This window comes from Ruditapes philippinarum, unplaced genomic scaffold (assembly GCF_026571515.1).
Source record: "Ruditapes philippinarum isolate M1 unplaced genomic scaffold, ASM2657151v2 ctg4872_1_1_1_1, whole genome shotgun sequence".
NCBI classification, from domain to species: Eukaryota; Metazoa; Mollusca; class Bivalvia; order Venerida; family Veneridae; genus Ruditapes; species Ruditapes philippinarum.
In genome coordinates, this window is record NW_026862671.1 from 12,828 (window position 1) to 38,196 (window position 25,369).

The window sequence follows — 25,369 nt, forward strand, 5'->3', positions numbered from 1 at the left end:
CCTGATTTATTTACTTCTTATTTTAACATTACTATGCCTGTGTTTTTTGTTTTGTTTTTTCCCCAATAATACGAATTAAGCTTTAGTTACTTTATTGTCTTCATTTCTACCATACAATACACAATTTGTTGGTTGATATATTTTGTTTCATGCCATATGTTTTATGCTTGTGATTATATATGTCATATAATATGACCCTTGATTGGTGAAATAAAATTATTCTATTCTATTCTAATAATTATTATTTATTATACGACATAATCTTAATAAAAATAAATTATGATTTAACACTTGTACACAAATTCTTAATGTAATATCAATGATACGAAGATGGCCGAGTTCTTGACGGTGAGAAACTGAGACTGACTTCTTGTCGGTATAGATATTTGCCAATACTGTAAACATGGTTCAGAACGAATTTATTATGTTTTTTATGTAAAAAAATATTAGGAATTGTAATTATTAAATGATGAATTAGTGAAATTAATTCGTATTTTCCCATTTTTACTTCTTGTCGGTTCCTGACGGTTCTTGTCGGTAATTAGGGAGACCGGAATCTGACCTTTATCCTGTCCGAACAACAACAACAACAACAACAATAATGCACACTGGCTACAAATTTGTTTCTCTCCCTTGAAATACTCAGTAATTAGTTATGTAAGTATGAATTAAATGTAAGTTATAGTAAATGTTTGATATAAGGCTTGCTTCAAGTAGTTGTTTTTTCTAAAGGGTAGACGAGATATGTCATTATCTAGATTTCCATTGTTTCATGACATAGTACACGGATGTTCATATTTTAAACAAATACTTGTGCACAGTGATTTCTCCCAGCCAAATGACCAGTGATGACTGTTTCCCACTGATATTAGACACTTTATTGTAATGCTTTAAAATGCTATATTTTCTTCTAAACTGCCATACATGTGTGAGTGATTATTCTAGACATGAAAAAGCCTAGTCCAATAGATTAGACGTTACAGGCTTGTTATAGTTTTATGTTGGTCAAGCCTGACGTCTAATAGTTATTGCTCATAAACGCGTAGCATTTTGAAAAAATTAAAAAATGTCTGTTGACTTGCCTTTCAAGCTTTATTCAAAAGCTTATCTTCTGTTCTTTCAATTGCATGGTCTATCATTAACAAAAACTTTCAAACAATGCACTTATCAATTAAAAATAAAATATAAATAGCAGTCTATTTCGCTCATCGGCCATACTGGTTAAGTAAAGCGTTTTACAGATTGATTCCAATTTTTTGAACGGAAAAATATATTCGAACACACTGGCGGTGCATGGGCAATTATTTCGTTGAAAAAATATTCCGTTAGATTGTTCTGACTCATTTAAACGCTTGCATTTGAATTAGCCAATCAGATTTCGCGCACTGTATGGCGGCCATTTGTATATCGGCTGTACAAGAATTAAATTAAATGAGAGGATATAATCATGACTTTTCGGACGTGACAGTTAAATTATTTTGTTAAAAGGTATTCATTTTTTAGTTTTGTTCATGAATAAGTCAAAATTAATGTAAATACACGCTGTTTTAATTGTTTAAATTCATTAGATCTAAATCGATGTCTAATGTCATTTTTTTTGCTACACGATTTTGCAAAGATCTGTTAAGACCTAACGTAACATGGAAAATGAAAAATGTAAAATATCAGATTAATGAATGATAAATATTAAATAGGTTACGTATAGGTCTTATAATTAGGACTAGAAAAAGCCTAAAAGGGGTGTTACAGCAGTGTGCAGGCAGGCAGGTTAGGTTAAGCAGTTAAGGTCTTCAGCATACCCGTTTATATACTATGATTGACATCACACATCAGATGAAAAACAAAAATGTTAAATAGCGGCTTATAACGTTTTGGAAGCCAGAACTATGTGCAGGCGTAACTTAAGATCTTTAGCGTGAATACTGAAGACAGGCACATAGGGAAAGTCCACTAATAATCGTGCCAGGAATCTGACACGCTCGTTTTCATTCATCAAACATGCCATGAAGTAAAGTGAAGCATATCTTGATAAAACTATCCCCTGGTCATATGTTTTGATTCTCGTCTATTTTGACGTTATCTTTGTTTTGACCTTACTAATACATTTGGTGAAAATAATCTTGAATGACATCATAACTTGCTGACTGCATGTATAATTTACAACATACCATTAAATCATGTGGAAAGACAGAGACCTTATATCAGCTAAAAATACTTCACCTTTATCATATGTGCTGAATTTTTTCATCTTTTTTTCTAATTAATGAAAAAGTCAATTACATGTAATGTTTATGCAAGCTATAATTTTGCAAATACGTCCTTTGGAAAATCTTTACCTATCCTTTTCTATTTCTATCCTCATTTTAAAATGTCTAATGATTGTCATGTGACCAAAAGTAGAAGACCTATCAAGAAACTTAAGACTGATTTAGTTCTTCTCAAACTCTTATACAAGCTACATCAACACGGCTTCCAAGATAATACATTGCAATTGGTCAAATCATTCTTGATACATATAGCTCGCCGCCATATTGTTGTAGTAGATGGGGAAATGTCAGATCTATGAGGTCCCTGTATCATCTGGCGTCTCCAAAGGGTCTGTCAAAGGTCCCGTTCTCTTTCTGTTATATAAAAATGACCTGCCTGAAAATTTAGTTTTACAGGTCCTGTTATTCGCTGATGGCACTGCTGTTTATATAGCTGTCAATAACAAATCCCAAGAGAAGATCTTACAACAAGACCTTGACAGGTTACAGCTATGTTAATAAAGCAAATGGGACATGGAGTTCAACCCCTCTAAGTGTACTATGCTAAATATGAACAAGTCAAAACATCCATTCAAGTCAGCATATAAACTACGAGGGATGATCAAAAATTAACCGGACTTTGTAGATGATTCTTTACCTGTTAAATGCATTTGCATAAAAATACACGGAACATAAATCGGAATCTATCCCCTAAATGATACAAAAAATACCAAGAAGAAATATTAACAAATAAAAAAGTTATGCTGTTATTGGCATGCACATGTAAAGCAATGCGGCGCACGGTATAACTTAAAAATTGACGTTAAGGACGTCACACGCGTATTGTCTTTAACGGAGCAGTTTTAAATCATTCACGAAGTAGACCAATACGTGTTCCATATGTTGTTGATGGTGGCGGATCGACTGCCTATATATATCTCTGTACAAGTCGGTATCATATTGTATTGTAATAGAATGGATGATGATACAGAGCTCCTGTAATGACGCAAAGTCCCGTTCTTACCTTCTGTAAAATAATTGCTGGATAAATCGCACATGCGATAAACCATATTATGTCTTTCATTGATTCATAGTGTTTCTGAATGATAATGTATCATACATACATTCGGGAAAATAAAAGAATAATATAACTAAGAACAAAATTGCCATAATTTTAAAATAAATAAAACGCATAGCCGATTTTAAACCCTGACTGTTAAATTGTTGACACAATTTCTACATTAGACTCTTACTTAAAATAATAAAATAATGTATACAAATGTAAACCAAAAATATAATATATGTTATTAATACATAAGCAATTATCATTTCAAAATCCTTAGTGTTGACTGAACCGTCCCTTAGCTACTGTCGAACATAGTTGAACAATTTCCGCAGTCAATTGACTGTCATTTTTTAACGTTTCGGCGATTGACGTCACCAACGTCCTTGAAAATTTCTTCTTTTTTTGCCTCTCCTTTACTTGTTTTTCATTTCTCTATTACCCTTTCTTAATCCTTTATGCTAATAAAAAACTATATTGTGGCTTCTTGGATCTTTTCCCTTGATAGCCTTAATCTTTTTCTATGATTTAAATAGTTTCTCCCCTTACTTTTGACAAACTTTTCTTATTGATCGATTTTCTAGACGTTCCGACGACATACTTTTAACGCGAGTTTTTCTTTAGCAAGTGACGTTTGAACTGTGATTGCAAATATAAATATGGTTTAAATGAAGTCATGTTTTCTGACAACGTCAAAGATATGGCTCATGACGTTTTGGTGTATTTTGAAATCTAAAAGCGCCATATTGTAAAATATACGCATCATAAAGCGCATGATGTTAGCGCAAATTTACGCACTGCGCCGGGTGTGCGTTACCATGGTTTTTATATTCGCTGTCATGGACAAACTATTTGCGTTATCAGATTAAATATATAATCAGTTTTTAGGTATTGTTTTCCGATTAAGTGTGATATATAACAATAAGTGATAGGATGAAAATTCTTCAACTGACAGTCACAGTCCGGTTTCATCCCTCGTATATTCACTTCATGGCCAAGTCCTATGTCAATGACGCAAAGTACCTGGGTGTCACTTTCTCCTCTGTCAGATCTAAATTGGAACAAACATGTCAATCAGGTTACCTCTAAGGCTAGTAAAACTCAAAACTTTCTTAAAAGAAACATCCTTTCTAAAACTTCAAGCGTAAGGGAATTTGCATACAAAACCTTGGTTACAGGGTGTCCGTTTGACCCTTGAAATGACTCTTTGACCCTTCAAAATTCCAAAAGGCCTGATTTGACCCTCAGGACTTTTACTGGAGGGTCAAAAAATGAAATTTTGTTAACATCATAGGGCTTTTGCCTTGTAATCGGTAAAACTTAGTCAAAATGACCCTCAGGATTTCATGGCTAGTGAATACCCTGGGTTAGACCCCAGCTTCAATAATTATACCAGTTCTCAGACTTCCCGAAAGTTGAAAAAAACTGTCAGACATTCGGTCTGACAAACCATGAAAATCTGTCGGACCGAAACGAAATCTGTCGGACCAAATAAAATTGATCAAAATCAAAGAATAACGTGTGTTTGTATTTCTAAGACACTTTTTGTTTTTAATTTATATTCCTTACAGCGCATTTTCATCTCCTCCCTATCATACACCAAATTCACTGTCTTGCTTCTAATTTTCATTAAATTTTGTCTCAGGTCCTTCTGTTTATCCTTTTACTACTGTTCTGTGCGTTCCTCTGACGTAGAATTTTGATTTTTCCCAAGGTTTGGCACCTTTAGCGACGCCATTTTGTATACATGCGGCTTGGATAAAAGCCGGACAGTCGGACCGATCCGGAATAAAAACTCGTCGGACCTGATCAAAATTTATCGGACATGTCCGTCGGATCGACATATTTCGGGAAGTCTGAACAGTTCTGTCAGGTTACCTTACACTCAGCAGAACATCCACAAAGTTGAAATGGTCCAGCGCAGAGCAAAAAGGGAAAACTGTTTTTTTATGCCACCGCAGCATCTGCGATGCGGTGGCATATAGCGATTCACCTGTGTGTATGTATGTGTGTGTGTTTGTTTGTTTGTGTGTGTGTGTGTGTGTGTGTGTGTGTTATATAAATTATATAGTGAACTTAAAAAATCTTCTTGTGAAAAAACTACTAGTTCAATTTTAACCAAACTTGGCAGGATTGATCCTTGGGTGAAGGGGTTCCAAAGTTGTTCAAAGAATTTCATTCCATGCAGAAATCTGGTTGCCATGCCAACCAAAAGGAATTATAAGAATAAATTTAAAAAATCTTCTTGTAAAGATCCAAAAGGCATAGAGCTTAGATATTTTACATAAGGCATTGTCTGGTACACCTCTACCAAGATTGTTCAAATTATAGCCCTGGGGTCAAAATCGGCCCCGCCCCGGGGTCATTGATTTTCACTATATATACATATAGTAAAAACATAACATACCTCCCTGTAAAGACCCTAAAGGCCTCGAGCTTAGATATTTTGCATAAGGCATTTTTTGGTAGAAATCTACCAAGATTGTTCAACTTATAGCCCTGGGGTCAAAATCGGCCCCTTCCAAGGGGGTCATTGATTTTCACTATATGTACATATAGTAAAAACTTAAATTCCTTCTTGAAAAGACCAAAAAGGCCTAGAGCTTAGATACTTTGCATAAGGCAAAAATGTCTGGTAGACCTCTACCCAAATTTTTCAAATTATATCCCTGGGGTCAAAATCGGACCCGCCCCGGGGGTCATTGGTTTTCCTTATATGTATATTGTAAAAACTTTAAAAACATTTCTTCTAGCAATTGACAAATGCTAGAGGTTAGATATTTTGCATGAAACATTGTGAAGTAAACTTCTAGCAAGATTGTTCAAATTATAGCCCTGAGGTGAAAGTTGCCCCCGCCCCGGGGGTCATTAATTTTCAATATATACATATAGTAAAAAATAAAAAAATCTTATTGTCTGAAGCCTAGAGCCTAGAGCTCTAATATTTGTTAAATGATATCATCTATAGGTACTCTACCAAAGTTGTTCAAATTTTGCCTCTAGTGTCAAAATTAGCCCTGCCCCGGGGGCCATAGGTTTTCCTTATATGTATATAGTAAAAACTTTAAAAAATCATCTTCTCTTAATTTACAAAGGCTAGAGTTAAGATATTTTTATTGTCTGAAGGTACAAGGCATAGAGCTTTGATATTTGGTATATAATATCATCTATAGGTCCTCTACCAAAGTTGTTCAAATTTTTCCCCTGGTGTCAACTTTGGCCATGCCCGGGGGAAGTGATTCTCACTATGTACACATAGTAAAAACAGAAAATAAAACAAATGTTTTCTGAATGTGAGAAAGCTACAACTTAGATATTTGACTTGAAAGGTTGTTTGGTGGACTGTATCAAGATTGTTTTGAATTAAATCCTTGCCTTGCCCAAGGGGACAGTGACCTACTTTATTGTCCTTTGATGTACAGCTATGAAATTTGAACCATGTGCGCAGATTAAGATGTAAAGTGAACTTTGATTTCAGCAAGTGTCTTACTCTGTTGTCCTTTGATGTAGTCATGAAATTTAGGCTGTGTGAAATATGACCTTTGGCAACACCAAATTCACTAGACTCGACTGCATTGATATATTCCTACTCTGATCTTTTATTGAGTTAACAACAGATTTAACCACTTATCTGATATTAAGAATTAGATATGTCAGGGATCTATGCATTATGACAATCTTCAAAATTGTATAGAAACAAAAAAAATCTGTTCCTACACTACTATTTAGTGTTGTATTAATGCGGTGGCATAGCATTTTTCTCAAATGCAATCTTGTTTTCTCCCTTAACTTCTAAGCATATTTTTCTCCAGTATGATTATTCTTGTTGATGTAAAACATAAAATTTTGAAGCATTTGGTTCTAAATTTTGCATTTCCATATATACTTTGAATGTATTATAAAAAATAATATTCAATAATTAATACTTTAGGTAAAAGAAATAATTTAATTTACCCTACCCAAGCTGATATGTTTTGGTGGAGGGAAATTAAAGATATTTTTAAGGTGGGTATTTATAGATCTATGTACTTGCTTTTTTGGGAAATGTACAATAAAAATGTGCACTCAGCAGATGTATAGTTTAACAAAATGTGTATTATGTAAACATAATTGTTTGCTAATGTAAATAGAACATTAAACATTCGAGCATTACAGAAAGTCAAATGACTGTTTAATATATTTACATATTATGTAAACATATTTTTTAAACAGATTGCGAATGTAAACAGAACATTTAATATGCCAGCTTTACAGAAAGTCAAACAACTGTTTAATATATGTACATAATAGAGTTATGATGTATATGAACTACAAATGTACAGTAAAACCTCTAGTCTATAGGACGGCTCTCTGTAATGCAGTTATAAACCTCTGTATAACAACCTTGTCAATATACCAGAAGTAAGACTTGGCAATAAGTGCAACCTTTCTAGAGCTACACATGCCAGCGGCATTCTGAATCTTTATCTGAGGGCAAGTTAACCCATGGTGATAGACTCGGGGAATGTAGTTAAACACAAACAACCCACGGTTATAGGCCTTTCAGTGGATTCTTATCGCAAGTTGACCCACGCTGATAGCCTCTGGTAATGCAGAAATTTAGGCTGACACAATCCACAATGATAGGCTTTGTATTGCCAGCCAAGTTTAGAGACAAGAATACATCTCACAATGCAGAAAAGTTTTGCGGAAAACACTTGAATATTGACTACAGAATAGAAATTTAAGGTGCCAGTGATAAAGTGGTAAAGGTTGTTGACTTCAAACCATAATATATGGCTCTCACTGCTGAGTGAGAAAGCTATCCAGTTGTTCCTCCTCACCCCAACCCCCACCCCCCCCCCTCCCATAGTCATCAGTCTTTATCATTTTACTATGGAAGACATTACCCAAAGGCTAGAAGGTAGCTTTTTATTACAATACAAATATAGAACTATAAATCATCCAGCAAGACTAAAGTCCTTGACTTACAGCCCATTCCTTTTTTATGGCTTTTCCATGTTGCAGATTTATATACATACAGTATAGTACTATAATGTAATAATTGTAGACTTAAATATATGATATCATTCTGGTGTATATTGTTAATATCTACACATCATGATTTCTTAATCAGTTCTTCTTATGTTAAATTTTTCCAAAAGAATTTGCCCTACTTTCAAAGGGTTTTGCTTTGTAGTCTCACAGTCCTACTTCCAAAGGGTGTTGCCGTACAGAGGTTTGACTGTACATTGTACTTTTACACAAGAAGTTATAATAATCATTAATGTGTGCATACATTATTTATTTTGTAGAGTAAGTCTCTGAAAGTTCTACAATTTGCGTTCAAGATGGAAGTTAAAGCAGAAGTACCGTGGTATCATGTGAATCGTGAACTTCTCCCAGTTAAGCTGATTTACTTCACGTTCCTCGCTGGTAAGTTTGAATTGTTTTTGACTGCTTTTAACAGGATAAGTTAAAAATCTATTTCATTCAATTTACAAATACGTGGGGCTGCAACGATTCAAGTACCTTTTTTTGATCCGATTTTGGTTAAAACTTTTCAGATTATAGAATATTTAATTTGAATATCTATATTTTACTTCAAATGATCTTGATTTAAAAGGCCATTTTTAGCTCGACTATACGAAGTATATGGAGAGCTGTCCTACTCGCCCCGGCGTCCGCGTCCAGATTTTAGATTAAAGTTTTGGTGCAGTAAAATATTTTTCACTATAACTTTGTCATTTCTTAAGGTATCAACTTCAAACTTCAAATATATGTTCCTTATCATCAACAACATCTTATGTGACAAGGTTCATAACTCTAGCACCAATATTTTCAGATTTATCTCCCCTTGAACTTAGAATTTTCCTTAAAAAATACTATTTTTTACTGTTACTTCTTTATTTCTTAAGGGATCAACCTCATACTTCAAATATATGTACCTTATCATCATCCCCATCTTATGTGACAAGGCTCATAACTCTAGCACCAATATTTTCAGATTTATCTCCCCTTGAACTTAGAATTTTCCTCAAAAAATACTATTTCTTACTGTTTCTTCTTTATTTCTTAAGGGATCAACCTCATACTTCAAATATATTTAAGTCATCATCATCCCCATCTTATGTGACAAGGCTCATAACTCTAGCACCAATATTTTCAGATTTATCTCCCTTTGAACTTAGAATTTTCCTCAAAAAATACTATTTTTTACTGTTACTTATTTATTTCTAAAGGGATCAACTTCATACTTCAAATATATTTACGTTATCATCATCCACACCTTATGTGACAAGGTTCATAACTCTAGCACCAATATTGCAAGAATTATCTCTCCATAAACTTAGATTTTTTTACTAGAAAAATGTTATTTTTTATTATAACTTTTTTTTTTTTAAAGGTATCTACCTCAAACTTCATCCTTATCATCAATTACATTTTATGTGACAATGTTCATAACTCTTGAAGCAATATTTACAGATTTATCTCTCTTTGAACTTAGGATTTTCTTTAAGAAATATAATAACTTCTTTACTTTTTAAGGTATCTACTTCAAACTTCAAATATATATTTCTTATCATTACACAAATGTTGTGTGACAAGGTCCATAACTCTAGCATGACTATTTCTAGAATTATTCCCCTTGATCTTGGAATTAATGTTAACAAATGTTATTTTTATGCCCCCGCCATGTAATGGCTGGGGCATATAGTGTTACCCTGTTCGGTCCTTCCGTCATTCCGTCCTTCCGTCATTCCGTCCTTCCGTCATTCCGTCATTCCGCCATTCTGTCATTCCGTCATCATCAGTTTCCGTTCATTATCTTAGTAACGGTTGCACATATTCAACTCAAATTTGACATATGGATATGTCATGAGAAAATACAGGTCAAGTTCGAATTTGGTCATGGTTCGATGATTTTTGGCAGAGTTATGCCCCTTTTACTTTGAAAATAATATGAAATTTTCAGTTTCCGTTCATTATCTCCCCAACAGTACAACACATTCAACTCAAATTTGACATATGGATATGTCATGAGAAAATACAGGTCAAGTTCGAATTTGGTCATGGTTCAACGATTTTTGGCAGAGTTATGCCCCTTTTACTTTGAAAATAATATGAAATTTTCAGTTTCCGTTCATTATCTCCCAAATCGTACAACACATTCAACTCAAATTTGACATATGGATATGTCATGAGAAAATTCAGGTCAAGATCGAATTTGGTCATGATTCGATGATTTTTGGCAGAGTTATGCCCCTTTTACTTTGAAAATAATATGAAATTTTCAGTTTCCATTCATTATCTCCCCAACGGTACAACACATTCAACTCAAATTTGACATATGGATATGTCATGAGAAAATACAGGTCAAGTTTGAATTTGGTCATGGTTCGATGATTTTTGGCAGAGTTATGCTCCTTTTACTTTGAAAATAATATGAAATTTTCAGTTTCTGTTTATTATCTCCCCAACAGTACAACACATTCAACTCAAATTTGACATATGGATATTTTTTTGGAATGCCAAGGTCAAGTTTCGAATTTGGTCATGGTTCAATAATTTTTGGCAGAATAATGCCCTTTTCACTTAGAAAATAATATGAAATTTACAGTTTCTGTTCATTATCTACCCAACAGTGTTACATATTCAATTCAAATTTGACATATGGATATGTCAAAAGGAATGGGCAGGTCAAGTTGGAATTTGGTCATGGTTAGATGATTTTTTGGCAGAGTTATGTCCCTTTCACTTTGAAAATAATATAGATACATCTTAGGAATAGGCAGTTTAAGTTTGAATTTGGTCGTGGTTCAATGATTTTGGACAAACTTATCTTTCTTGAATATTGGAAAAATTTTAAACTTTCAGTTTCTGCACTCATACTTTTGTGGACATGTATGTAGCCATTATTTTGGCTACAAATATGAAATATGTTATTTTCAAAAGGTTAAGACTGAATAATTTCAGTGCCTTGAACATTGTATGAAAATGGTTTGTGTTAACATTGAAAATTTTTAAGGGCTTTGAACTTAAAATGAAAACAATAATTTGTGCAAACAAATTTGGAACTAAATATTATAACATCTGAAATTTTGGCTGCATGCGGGGGCATCCGTGGCATGATGACACATTTCTAGTTTTTACTATAACTTAATACATAATTATACATAATGGATTTTTCTTTCATAGTTTTGTCCTCCTTACTGTGTCCAGTATTTTATTAGTCGAGCTTCGCTGTCTCCTGTGACAGCTCTTGTTGTGTCGCCTCTCCAGAGTAGTGGTGACAGCCGCGACATATAGGGATCATTTCACCGTCGTCTGTCTGTCTGTCCGACTATCCATTTGTACAAACCAGAGCTACATTATGGGGTTTGGTCTATTGTTCTCATAACAATAGATGTCTTTGATGTCATTCATTCCATTTCTCTTGTGGGGTTATTTTCTGCATTGTGGGGTTAAAAAGAACAAAAGAAATAACAAAAGAAAACCCCATAATGTAGCTCTAGTAAGAATGTCTGTCTGTCCCTCCGACTTGTCCGGACTACTCCTCATAAACTACTGGTGCAATTTCATCCAAACTTTACAGGAATGATCAGTACCAAGTTTAGTTGTGCATATTGTCAGCATTTTCCGGTTCAATGATTTTTGTAAGAGTTATGGCCCTTTAATAATTTTTATTTTTGAAGTTTGTCCGGACTACTTCTCTTATACCACTAATGCAATTTCAATGAAACTTTACAGGATTGATCTGTAGCTCAAGTCCTTGCGCATATTGCATGGGTTTTCCGGTTTAATGATTTTTGGCAGAGTTATGGCCCTTTGATAAAAAGGTGTTTTTTTCTGTGTGTTGCCAGATACACAAAAGCTTGTCCGTACTACTCCTCATAAACTACTGGTGCAATTTTATCCAAACTTTACAGGAATGATCAGTACCAAGTCTAGTTGTGCACTGTCCTGTCTGTCTGTCTGTCACAAAACTTGTCCCAACATGAAATTGGCCATCATGAGGCGACACATGTGATCACTGATCGCTCTTGTTATTTCTGTTTATCTGCTATGTTGATAATTTTGGTGAGGACTGATTGGATAATATGACATACTGAACTGAAAAATGAAAAATCAAATTGGATAACCGATTTAAAGTAGGGCATACAGATGTATCCGAACTTCGGTAAATCGTGGCACTCTACAAATGTATATACTACATGTATTAGTAGCATTCAATGGACGAAATTGTTATTGCATAGGGACAAATTTGTTAACTTGTGACTCTGTAGTCTTCTTTTCATTTTATTTGGAATAAATATTTCATATTATTTGTGATTTGTTGTCTGTTACTTGAACAAGTTTAGGACTCTGATAAACCATTCACTTATTTTCATGCATAATGTTTAAGTTGACGCTCAGAAACTAGATCAATTAACATTTTGCAATTTTGTTTTAGCTGTTGGCGATCTTCTACCATTCATCCCTATATACATGAAACAACTGGGACTATCATCTACAGAGGCTGGAATTATATACGGAGTGATGCCATTTATTGCCTTCTTTGTCCGTCCTCTATTTGGTGCAGTAGCGGATAAGTTAAGACGGCACAAACTAGTGTTGATGATTTGTGCGTTCCTGACGGGTGTACTGTACTGTTTGCTGCTTGTAACTCCAGCAAAAACTTCAAATGATGAAATGAACAATAAAATGTTCGTACATACGCAGATACAATGTAATCCAATAGACTCGTATGTGGTGGATTGCGAGAAGGTGAAGAATGATTCAGGTGTGATTGTTCTTAAACACTGCGATCAAAGTTTAAGGGCATTTGCTAAACAGCTGCCTGATAATTCTAGTCAAATCAGTTGTTCTGTGTCATGTGGAGTAAGTATAGCGCCAATGAATTTGTACGCATGTTTCACAGACGATGTGACGCCTGGTGTTGATGAAACATGTGTTGACAGGTGGAATGACACTTCACCGGGTGCAAATTTTGAGATTTCCATCAAAGATCTTTGGGGTGTAATTAGAAATGAGGTTGACAATCCTTATTTTATGCCTGTGTATGACGGGCAAGTTTGTGGAAATTATGACCTCAAAAATGTGACATTCAGAGGACGAGATTTCTGGCAGTTTACTTGTAGCGGGGAAGCAGTTTTTGACTGCAAAATGACATGTGATGAAGACTTACACAAAAAATGTTTGACTGTTACTAAAGATGAGCTGAGCACAACATTCTGGATATTCTTTGTGATTTTTTTGTTTTGTAATATCTTTATCTCACCAGTGATAAGCCTTGTGGATGCGATTGCGTATGATATTCTCGGTGAAAAGCGTGGCCGTTGGGGCAAGCAAAGACTATGGGGAAGTGTTGGCTTTGCCATATTTGCTATAACGTCAACATACATAATGGATGCTCTCAGTAAATCAAACAAAACAGTAGACTATTCAGTGTCTTTCTACATATTTCTTGCTTTAACTACAATCTCAACTGTAGTGACTTATTTCTTGAAGTTTTCAGAATCGATTCATTGCCACCAGATGTTTCAGAATATAACGTTGCTTATACGGTATCCAAGGATAATGGTTTTCCTCATCGTTATCACAATCTTTGGAATATTTAACGGTGTGATCGAAGCATTCCTGTTTTGGTATCTACAAGATCTCGGCAGCACTCAGATTATTTTAGGACTGTGTCTGGTTTTCAGCTGTACGCCAGAGATTGTAATGCTGCTCTTCAGCGGGAAGATAATAAAAACATTAGGCCATGTGACATGTCTATATTTAGCTCTTGGTGCATATTCTCTAAGGTTTTTCTGCTACTCATTCCTGACAAATGCATGGTATGTATTACCAATAGAACCGTTACATGCATTGACCTTTGCTCTGATGTATGCGGCCGCCTCTTCGTATGCCAGTATAATCACACCAGAAGGAATGTCTGCTACAGTTCAGGGACTTATGGGTGGACTTCACTTTGGATTTGGTTTGTGTACTTTACATTATATCTTTGAAAGTTTGTAAACCTAGACCTGCTGAATTTGTGTAATGGATTTGCCCTGCTTTGAATTTGGAATAGTCCATTTTAAGTTCCAAGGGATTTCAACATTAATATACAGAAAATGAAATTGAGATACCAAATTATTAAGAGTATAGTGGCAGTATACATATGTGCAGGATAGCCTGGCTCTATACTGGTGACAAGGATTCATCACTTTCAATTCAAGCAGGTTTATTAATATAAAGTTAAAATAGGACTATATTATTAATAGATGTACTGTAGAAAATAATTCTAATTGTCCAATTCTACACAAGTCTTTCTGTGATTTTTGTGGGTAAATGCTTTCTATTTGCTCTTTTAGAAGAAAAAAGATGGAAGTATTTTTATTACCCACTTATCAGAGTTTACTTTTTGGTTAACTTTTTGCATTAAAATGATTAATGGACATTAGCTTCATTACTAACAAAGGTATGACAATGAAACTTCTTATGTGGGTGAACGTTGCTGAAATCTACCTGTCACACCAAATTTATGGTCAATGGGTAAAAGTCATTAACATCTTTATTAAAATTATAATAGGTAATAGGTTATTTTTGACTTTCATTTTTTTTGCCATGGTTTAACTTTTTGTTAAGGTTAATAACTCGAAATTTATCAAAGATGTTCACTTAAAACATGTAGTTCATCTGTAAAATTTAGAGATAGCAAACAATTTCATACCTTATCAGCATTTACTTAAGTACATGTATGTGACATGTATATATGGTAAGTCATTATTTGAATTATCAAGCAAACACATTCACATAAGAGCATGATTGTACGAATCACATATACTAAACTTGAAAGTTATTGGTGATGGACAGATGGATGGACAAGTTTTTAAAATTGTGGTATAATGTTATCTTGCACGTATGTACATATTTTGATATTACACAGAAAATGGCATCAGTAATGATTCAAACTGACTAAGTCAGTTTTATTTGTTAATGCACCTTTTACTGTTGAACTATAGAAATTTTAAGTCAGTTTTATTTGTTAATGCACCTTTTACTGTTGAACTATAGAAATAGTTGTACATAATTACATGTTTGTATGCAATGAAAATTTCTTATTTTTTTTATTGTTTCAGGTAAGGGAATTGGTAGTCTAATAACTGGTAAACTATTTGATCCTGTGTCGGGCCTAGGGGAAGTGTGGACGTTCAGATTTTACAGCTTCTTTGCACTGTTCACACTCATTGTGTACGCTGCTGTACAGTATTTTTTCTTCAGGGAACCAGCAAAATCTGGACAAAACCCGCAGAACGGCAACCATATTTCTGATCAAGGTTTGTTCAAATCGGAAACAAATTTAGTTTCAGAAATAAGAAAGTCATTTTAACAGATGATGTTGTTTGCTTTCCATGTAATATTATAACCAATTTCAATTTGATTTGTAGTAAATTTCTTTTGCATAAGTTTCCATTTTAAAATGTCCAGTTGATCTATTCATTTTTTAAATGTGTTTGGACCCCTTTAATGGATAAAATCTTAACTTTGTAACTCCATTTATATAAGGAATTTAGCAATTTAAAATGTTTAAATTTACATGTATTTTTATTGTCATTTTGTTTAGATGATGAAATGGATAAAGCCGAAGACCAGCTCTTGGGAGCCAATACTGTCAATAATGAAAATGCTGAGGTCTGATATGATGGGAACCAGATATTGCTGAAAAGTGAAGGCATCATGATCATAAGCCAAGTACCAGTATTTTGAACATACTTTCGTGATGAATGTGCTATGCTCTGAATCAACAGGGAACAAGTATATGATAATTAAGAAGGAAAAAAGGATGAGCTTAGAACCAGATACAAATATGTTTATTCACTATCACTTTCAGTTATGATAATTACCAAAGCTACATACACTGGAGCCGCGATATAGCGCTCATGTTGGGGTCCATGATCTCAAGACAGCGTTGTAACGAGTAACTTTTTATAACGCTCATTTTGTAATTATAGCGAAAATATCGCATTACCCCACCCACCGCCGAAACATATAACGCTTGTTAGTGGAATTGATTGTTTACTTACCTTCCAATGGATATCAGTCCAAGCTTTTTTATATATCATTATTAATTATTTTGTAAAGCATTACTGAATATCTTTAATATAAACATGAAATTTACGAATTAAAAATATAAACCACGAATGAACGTTTATAAATTTCCAGTAAAACAGCGGTGTTAACGTGAGTTATGTGTGGTCATGAAAATTGATACCTAGTGGATGGGACTAAATTAATCGTCTTTCCTGCTGTCTCTTGTGAAAAAATCAGTCATCCTCAACAACTTTTTTGCAGAGAGATCGAAAGTGCATGCTTTTTAAAATTAATTGTATGCTTGGGTGATTTACTTAACTCGTCGGTGTTTGCATGTCTTAGCTAACAGTTTGATACCTGACTGATCAACAGTTCAAAATGAACAAAAGAGCGGATTAACGCTTACCTGTGTATGACTTCACACCTTCTTATCATGAGTGACGTAATTATGACTGTTTATTGCACTCGACTGACACATTGAACAAGCGTTATAGTGGATAAGGTGCGGTATTGATATACATGAAAAAAAATTATAATGGGCGAAAAATACGATTTTTTTTTGGGGAGCCAAGGCATATGAGCGTTCTACTGAGATAAGCGCTATACCGATGAGCGCTATATCGCGGCTCCAGTGTAATATATTAGTAAAATAGGAACCAGACATGCTATGTTATTAATATAATATTGTAGTAAATACTGTAATTGAAGAAACAAAAATTTACTTTCAATCAGTCGGGAACCAATGCATATCTATGACATTTTAAGTAAAAAACCTTACTGATAACAATCTGTGTATCAGGAAATAGAACCAGTAACCAGTGACTGGTTTTCATATTGGTTATTAAAACAGGAACCAGTCAATTCAGAAGAAATATTGAAAGAAAAAACATTTTGAATTCACTAACTAGGCAACATGACATCTTTCTACAAAATACTGCCCAAATCCAGACCTCATATTTACAGTCTAAAAGACAAATTTTTTGTAGTGGTTAGTAACTCATTGATAGGTGTAAAATGTTAAGTGTATATAATTATGTACATGTTTATGTTTTGTGTTATTTTACCATTTACTGTTAAGAGTCTTCATGTTTAAGTGATTAATGTCACTATTTGCTTTAAGGAGTCTTCATGGTTGAGTGATTAATGTCTTTATTTTCTATCATAACTGTCACTGTTGTGATTTGCATTCAGCAAGGAACATATAATTCTTCTATGTAAGGCAGTTGTCCAGCTGGGGGCGTCAGTGGTAAAGGTTATCTTCAAACTGCTTGCCCTCACTGCATTGGGTTCGAATCTGGTTTAAGGACTCTGGATTTTTTCATGTGAGGAAGCTTCGACTAGCTTATGGAACATTGTTGGTTCACTTGTCTGACCCTTAAATAATGCACAAAAGGGCACATCTTGAAGTAATACTTTTCTAGTAAAGCCGGAAAGTCACAATATGATGTTTGTTTGTTTGATTGGGTTCTACGTCACACTGACACAGTATAGGTCATATCGCAACGTTCCAGCTTTACTGGTGGAGGAAGTGACGGTGACGTCAGGTGCCCTTCTGTGCAATATTTCAGGCATGAACGGGCACTCGAGTAGAGCCATTGACGTTCCACAAGCTAGCTGGATAGCTTCCTCACATGAAAGAATACAAAGTCCCTGTCTGGATTCAAACCCACAGTGGTGAGGGGCAAGTGGTTTGAAGTCAGCGACCTTAACCACTTGGCCATGGATGGCCCTCACAATATGATAAGATGTTAATTAAGCACAATTGTATATCAAATGAAATAGAAGCCTTATTATTAGTTTACAAAACAGTTTCAATTTTTGGGGCATTTTTATTTTTTTGTTATTTAAAAGGTGCAATATTGTATTTTTTAATCTCTATACATTTTTAACCATGACACAAATTTTTGATATTAGAGGCAAAACCTTTTGCTCCACAAGGTGACACAACATCACCTAAGTGCAATAATTGATTAACTTCTATTACATTTAAAAGAACTTATTTCGTTACTGCACTAAGGTGAAGACAAATTGTTGTTTTTTTAAGCCAAGATTCATAAGTAGACACAAATTGTTGTTTTTTAGCCATAACCTACTAGCCTTTGTCACCAGTATAGAGCCTGGCCAGCCTGAACCTCCATGTGGCCTGACCTCCAGGCCCTAAATTGTTGCTAGATTAATTTACGTATTTTCATTTTAAAATCCCTCAAGTTTTGAATCGACTGTTCAATATTAGGAAAATCCATTACACAATTTAAGCATGTTTAGAATTAATAATATTTTATTTTTTAATTTACTTACTGAAACAATTTACTAACTGAAACAGTTTTCAGAAATCCATCTCATTGCCATAACATTGTTTTACTATCTATGTTTTATTAATATTTAAAAGGGAATGTAGTACAGTGGTGGGGCAAGTGAAGGGGATCCTCTGACTTGTTAATTAATACCCTACTCATGAAATATTTATTTTCATACCACTCAATGAAGAATCTTTGGATTAACTTTGATGATAGGTTATAAGCTATGTAAAGTTAAACCAAAACTTTCGATTGAAATGATATGTTGTATTGTTGTATAGGGTATATAATATACAAATAATTGTTGGCCAGTTTATGCTTACACTTCTGAATCCTGCCACTTAAACAAACAAAAAATTGGTAAGAATATTGAATTTTTGCTGTTTTCATGTGTTCACAAGTGCACTTAGATATACTGATTAAATATTAATTTGAATAAGCACACCAATAATTTTTAAAGTAGAGCCTTGTATTTTATTTACATAGAATTCCAATATTTTTATAAGCAAAAGGAACTTGTTTTACTCTTATATTATAGAATGTGTATATTACCTTGCTTTAAACCCAGAACTGCTGGAAACAAAAGTGGTTTGTCTGTGCCACCAGTATAGAACCAGGCCAGCCTACACATTTGTTCAGCCTGACATGGCTCTGTATTGTTGTAGCTGAATTTTTGTATTTTGATAATAGAACTTGTTAAAACTTAAATTGACTGTTTACAACTCAAAAACCTTGCAAAAAATTGATTTTGGCTCCAATCTGCTGAAAAAGATTGTTGTAAGAGTTAAAAATACATAAACTTTGACATTTCCCCATGAACTATTTGGTAGATTGTGATGAAACATTCAAAATTGCTCATATTGTGCATATCTGTTGAACAAAATGACTTGAGATAAAAACAGAAAAAAGTGTTAAATGACATCATGTCCTCAATCAACCAATAGATTTTGATGAAACTTTACAGAAATGATCATTTGGCAGTCCAAAAAGTTGCTTAAATTGTTCCAGTCTGCTGAACAAGACAGCAGTCTAAATTAAAAATTGTTAAGGTGCCCCATATACTCAGATGAGCGATTAAGGGTCATCATGGCCCTCTTGTTTGTACATGTTTTGAATTAAATAGTTTTTTTATCAAATTTTTGTGACATTATATTTTTATGTGAGTTAAAAATTTTATATACATGTGGTTAATATATATATATATATATATAATTTTTATGCTCCCCGAAAAAATTTCGGGGGAGCATATAGTCGCCGCCTTGTCCGTCCATCCGTCCGTCCGTCTTTCCGTCCGTCCGTCCGTCCGTCCATCCGTCCGTCCCCTTTTCTTGTCCGGGACATAACTTTGAAACAACAAGAGGTATCAACATGAAACTTTGTAGGTAGATAGATCTCATTAAGTAGGTGTGCAGTGCACAAGAACCGTAACTCTGCCTTGCCTAATTTTTGAATTATTCCCCTTTGTTTATTTTTACACTTTGAACTTTGTCCGGGACATAACTCTAAAAGTATAAGAGGTATCAACATGAAACTTTGTAGGTAGATAGATCTCATTGAGTAGAAGTGCAGTGCACAAGAACCGTAACTCTGCCTTGCCTAATTTTTGAATTATTCCCCTTTGTTTATTTTACACTTTGAACTTTGTCCGGGACATAACTCTAAAAGTATAAGAGGTATCAACATGAAACTTTGTAGGTAGATAGATCTCATTGAGTAGAAGTGCAGTGCACAAGAACCGTAACTCTGCCTTGCCTAATTTTTGAATTACCCCCTTTGTTTATTTTACACTTTGAAATTTGTCCGGGACATAACTCTAAAAGTATAAGAGGTATTAACATGAAACTTTGTAGGTAGATAGATCTCATTGAGAAGAAGTGCAGTGCACAAGAACCGTAACTCTGCCTTGCCTAATTTTTGAATTATCCCCTTTGTTTATTTTACACTTTGAACTTTGTCCGGGACATACATGTAACTCTGAAACAACAAGAGGTATCAACATGAAACTTTGTAGGTAGATAGATCTCATTGAGTAGGTGTGCAGTGCACAAGAACCGTAACTCTGCCTTGCCTAATTTTTTAATTATCCCCTTTGTTTATTTTACACTTTGAAATTTGTCCGGGACATAACTCTAAAAGTATAAGAGGTATCAACATGAAACTTTGTAGGTAGATAGATCTCATTGAGTAGGTGTGCAGTGAACAAGAACCTTAACTCTGCCTTGCCTAATTTTTGAATTATCCCCTTTATTTATTTTTACACTTTGAACTTTGTCCGGGACATATTTCTTAATGTATAAGAGATATCAACATGAAGCTTTGTAGGTAGATAGATCTCATTGAGTAAGTTTGCAGTGCACAAGAACTGTAACACTGTCTTGCCTACTTTTGGAGTTATTGCCCTTTGTTCATTTTGACACTTTGAACTTTGTCTGGGACATTACTCTAAAATTATAAGAGATATTAACATGAAACTTTGTAGATAGATAGGTCTCATTGGGTGGAAGTGCAGTGCTTAAGAATCATTACTCTGCCTTGCCTTATTTTGAAGTAATTGCCCTTTGTTTATTTTTACTTTTTGACTTTTGTCCTGGACATTACTTTAAAACTATTAGAGATATCAACATGAAACTTTGTAGGTAGCTAGATGTAATTGGATAGAACTGCAACGCTTCAAGAACCTAAACAAAGCCTGGTCTAATTTTGGAGTTATTGCCCTTTGTTCATTTTTTTTTTATACTTTCCTGTGTCCAGAACCTTCTCGGGGAGCATCACCCGGTTCAACCGGTTCTTGTTTTTTAATTTTTATTATTTTAAAGTTCAGAAAACTCACTATTATTCATGACATTGTCTATTTAAATTTTGATATTGAAAATGCTAGGCATACGATTTTGATATTTGTGTTACATTTTTGATGATAAATACACTTTTTAGATTTCTTGTAATATCCATATGTTTTATGATACAGAGATTTTTGTATTGATTTATATGTAATATTCTGTTGATTTACATGTAAGAAATTTGTTGATTTACATGAAAAAAAGTTTTACATGTATTCTAAGTTTAGTCTATAGAAGTAGTATTATATTAGTTTTAGAAGTTTTGTAAATTTAAAGACTAAAAATTAGTTATCTGATGTGTATCTTGGCCTTGTGCCACAGGCCAGAAAACACTTAATATTTTATATAGACTTACAGAGATAAACGTTGAAATTCTTACGTGTAAAAAATCACAAGGCGTCATATAACTTTGATGTATAACATGGTCAAAGAGACCGCTACTAAATTTGACTAAATAATGACACTTGTACCCTAAAAATGTTACCATGTGATAAATCATGGCTCTGGTCCCATTTTAATGTATATATATAAACACAATGTTGTGATTAAATCATGGCCTCGTTGTCCAATTTCAGTGTAAATTCATGATGAAATCATGACCCTGGTCCACTTTCAGTGTTAACACATGATCAAATCATGGTCCTGGTCTCGTTTTAGTGGTAAAATGTGATCAATCATGGCACTGGTCCCCGTCCATTGGTATATTGTGATCAAATCATGGCCTTCGTCCAATTTTAATGTTAACATGTGATCAAATCATGGCTCTGGTCCCGTTTCAATGATCATTTGTGATCAAATCATGGCCCTGGTCCCGTTTTGGTGGTTAAATGTGATCAAACCTGGCCCTGGTCCCGTTTTAGTGGTTAATTGAGATCAAGTTATGACCCTGGTCCCGATTTAGCTGTTAATTATGATCAAATCATGGCCCTGTCCCGTTTAGTGGTAAATTGTGATCAAATCATGGCCATTGTCCCCATTCATTGGTATATAATGATCAAGTCATGGCCCTGGTCCCGTTTTAGTGGTTAATTGTGATCAACTTATGGCCCTGGTCCCTTTTCATTTGGTCATTTGTGGTCAAATTATGACCTTTGTTCCTTTTAAAGGTCACTTATGATCAAACCATGGCCCTGGTCCCCTTTCATTGGTTATTTGTGGTCAAATAATTCCACTGAACTCTTTCAGTGGTCACCTGTGATTATATCATGACCCAGGTTCTCTTTCAATGGTCATATTTTTATATGAAATATATTGTCCAAAATCTCGACATTTGGTAAATGATAATGCACCTTTGCTGTTTCAAATCAGTTTCTTCTGTTCACAGGTGTCAAAACAATTTTTTTTCTTCTTTTATAATGTTTTATATATTCAAAGATTTCTGTAGTTATCATGCTGATACAACTATATCTTTTTTACGGGGATCAAGGTCACTGACACTTAATTTAGAATTTAATCTTCATTCCATTGAGCGATAAAAAAGGCCAATTGCCACATTGTTTATCTATTTTATAAGTAGTTATGCAACCGCAGCATCAATAACAATAGAATAACAATATATTTAACCACTAATCTGATAATAAGAATTAGATAGGTCAGGGAGCTATGCATTATGATAATCTTCAATTGTATAGAAACAAAAAAAATCTGTTCCTACACTACTATTTAGTGTTGCATTAATGCGGTGGCAAAGCATTTTTCACAAATGCAATCTTGTTTTAAGTATGTATTTATAAACATTTGTGTTCAGTAATATGCTTTGGTTGTGAATATTTTGAAAAATGGTAAATGAAAATAAATTTGAAAACTATGTTATTTCTTAAGGGGAATATAAGTTTTCTTTCGTTCTAATTGTAACAATAACATACATATAAAATGTTATATATGTAAAATATTGAAATAAAAACGTTTAAACTAATGGGGATTAATTGTTGGTTCTTGTTGTTCAATAATAATGCCCCCACTTAGAAGAAGAGGGGGTATATTGCTTTGCACTTGTCGGTCCGTCCCGTCCGTCGTTCTGTCGGTCCGTAGACCAAATGGTTTCCGAGTGATAACTAAAGAACCCTTAGGCCTAGGAACTTCAAACTTGGTATGGTGATTGGTCATGACCAGTAGATGACCCCTATTGATTTTGGGGTCAAAGGTCAAGGTCACATTGACCTTGTAGGCAAAAACGGTTTCCGATCAATAACTAAAGAACCCTTAGGCCTAGGAACTTCAAACTTGGTATGGTGATTGGTCATGATTAGTAGATGACCCCTATTGATTTTGGGGTCAATGGTCAAGGTCACATTGACCTCTTAGATAAAAACGGTTTCCGATCAATAACTAAAGAACCCTTAGGCCTAGGAACTTCAAACTTGGTATGGTGATTGGTCATGACCAGCAGATGACCCCTATTGATTTTGGGGTTAAGGGGTCAAAGGTCAAGGTCACATTGACCTTGTAGGTAAAAACGGTTTCCGATCAATAACTAAAGAACCCTTAGGCCTAGGGACTTCAAACTTGATATGGTGATTGGTCATGATCAGTAGATGACCCCTATTGATTTTGGGGTCAACGGTCAAGGTCATATTGACCTCTTAGATAAAAACGGTTTCCGATCAATAACTAGAGCCCTTAGGCCTAGGAACTTCAAACTTGGTATGGTGATTGGTCATGACCAGCAGATGACCCCTATAGATTTTGGGGTTGAGGGGTCAAAGGTCAAGGTCACATTGACCTTGTAGGTAAAAACGGTTTCCGATCAATAACTTAAGAACCCTTAGGCCTAGGAACTTCAAACTTGGTAAGGTGATTGGTCATGACCAGTAGATGACCCCTATTGATTTTGGGGTCAAGGGGTCAAAGGTCAAGGTCACATTGACCTTGTAGGTAAAAACGGTTTCCGATCAATTAACTAAAAACGCTTAGGCCTAGAAACTTCAAACTTGGTATGATGATTGGTCATGACCAGCAGATGACTCCTATTGATTTTTGGGTCAAGGGGTCAAAGGTCAAGGTCACATTGACCTTGTAGGCAAAAACGGTTTCCGATCAATAACTAAAGAACCCTTAGGCCTAGGAACTTCAAACTTGGTATGGTGATTGGTCATGACCAGCAGATGACCTCTTTTGATTTTGGGTTCAAGGGGTCCAAGGTCAAGGTCACATTGACCTTGTAGGTAAAAACGGTTTCCGATCAATAACTAAAGAACGCTTAGGCCTAGGAACTTCAAACTTGGTATGATGATTGGTCATGACCAGTAGATGACCCCTATTGATTTTGGGGTCAAGGGGTCAATGTCATATTGACCTTGTACTTAATGACGGTTTCTGACCAATAACTCAACAACTCAAGTTGATATTTTTATATTAAACTAAAAATGCTTTTGGTATACACATTTGAAGGTCTTATGTAATATAACAACTTGGCTGTCATTAATGAGGCCTACATGATTCATAAAATTTATGCATATATTATTTGGTAAGATTTGTAATAACTTAAATTGCTGCACACAACCTATGGGGTCACAATAATTATTACCTTGTGACTAGTCATGACCAGTAGATACTAGATAACTGATAACCCTTATTAATTGTTTGTTCACTGGGTCAGAAGTCATGCATAATAACTTGATCACATGACTAATTGGCTGCCGATAGGGGGCATACATGTTTTACAAACATATCTTGTTTAGAATGATCTGAAATAACAAAATCCATTCTGGACAGATTCTTTTTGTTAACTTGCGCGTGTAGCCTGCACTTTAATAAGCCTGGCATTGCCTAGTGGTTAACGTTGCTCACTCCGAATCAGTTGTTCAAATATCGATCTTCCCAGATCAAATACAAAGCATGCAATGTGAATCAAAAACAGTTATTAGG

At 34.5% G+C, this 25,369-nt stretch overlaps 1 protein-coding gene across 1 annotated transcript; it reads left to right on the forward strand.

Annotated features, from left to right (window-relative positions):
* Positions 1 to 581: 581 nt before the first annotated feature.
* LOC132719847 (major facilitator superfamily domain-containing protein 6-like) lies at positions 582 to 16,187 on the forward strand. The gene is made up of 5 exons (XM_060703780.1): positions 582 to 657; positions 8,604 to 8,724; positions 12,743 to 14,272; positions 15,417 to 15,614; positions 15,902 to 16,187. The coding sequence occupies exons 2-5, from the start codon at positions 8,640 to 8,642 to the stop codon at positions 15,973 to 15,975; spliced, it is 1,887 nt and encodes a 628-aa protein (XP_060559763.1). The 5' UTR covers positions 582 to 657; positions 8,604 to 8,639; the 3' UTR covers positions 15,976 to 16,187.
* The last annotated feature ends 9,182 nt before the right edge of the window (positions 16,188 to 25,369 follow it).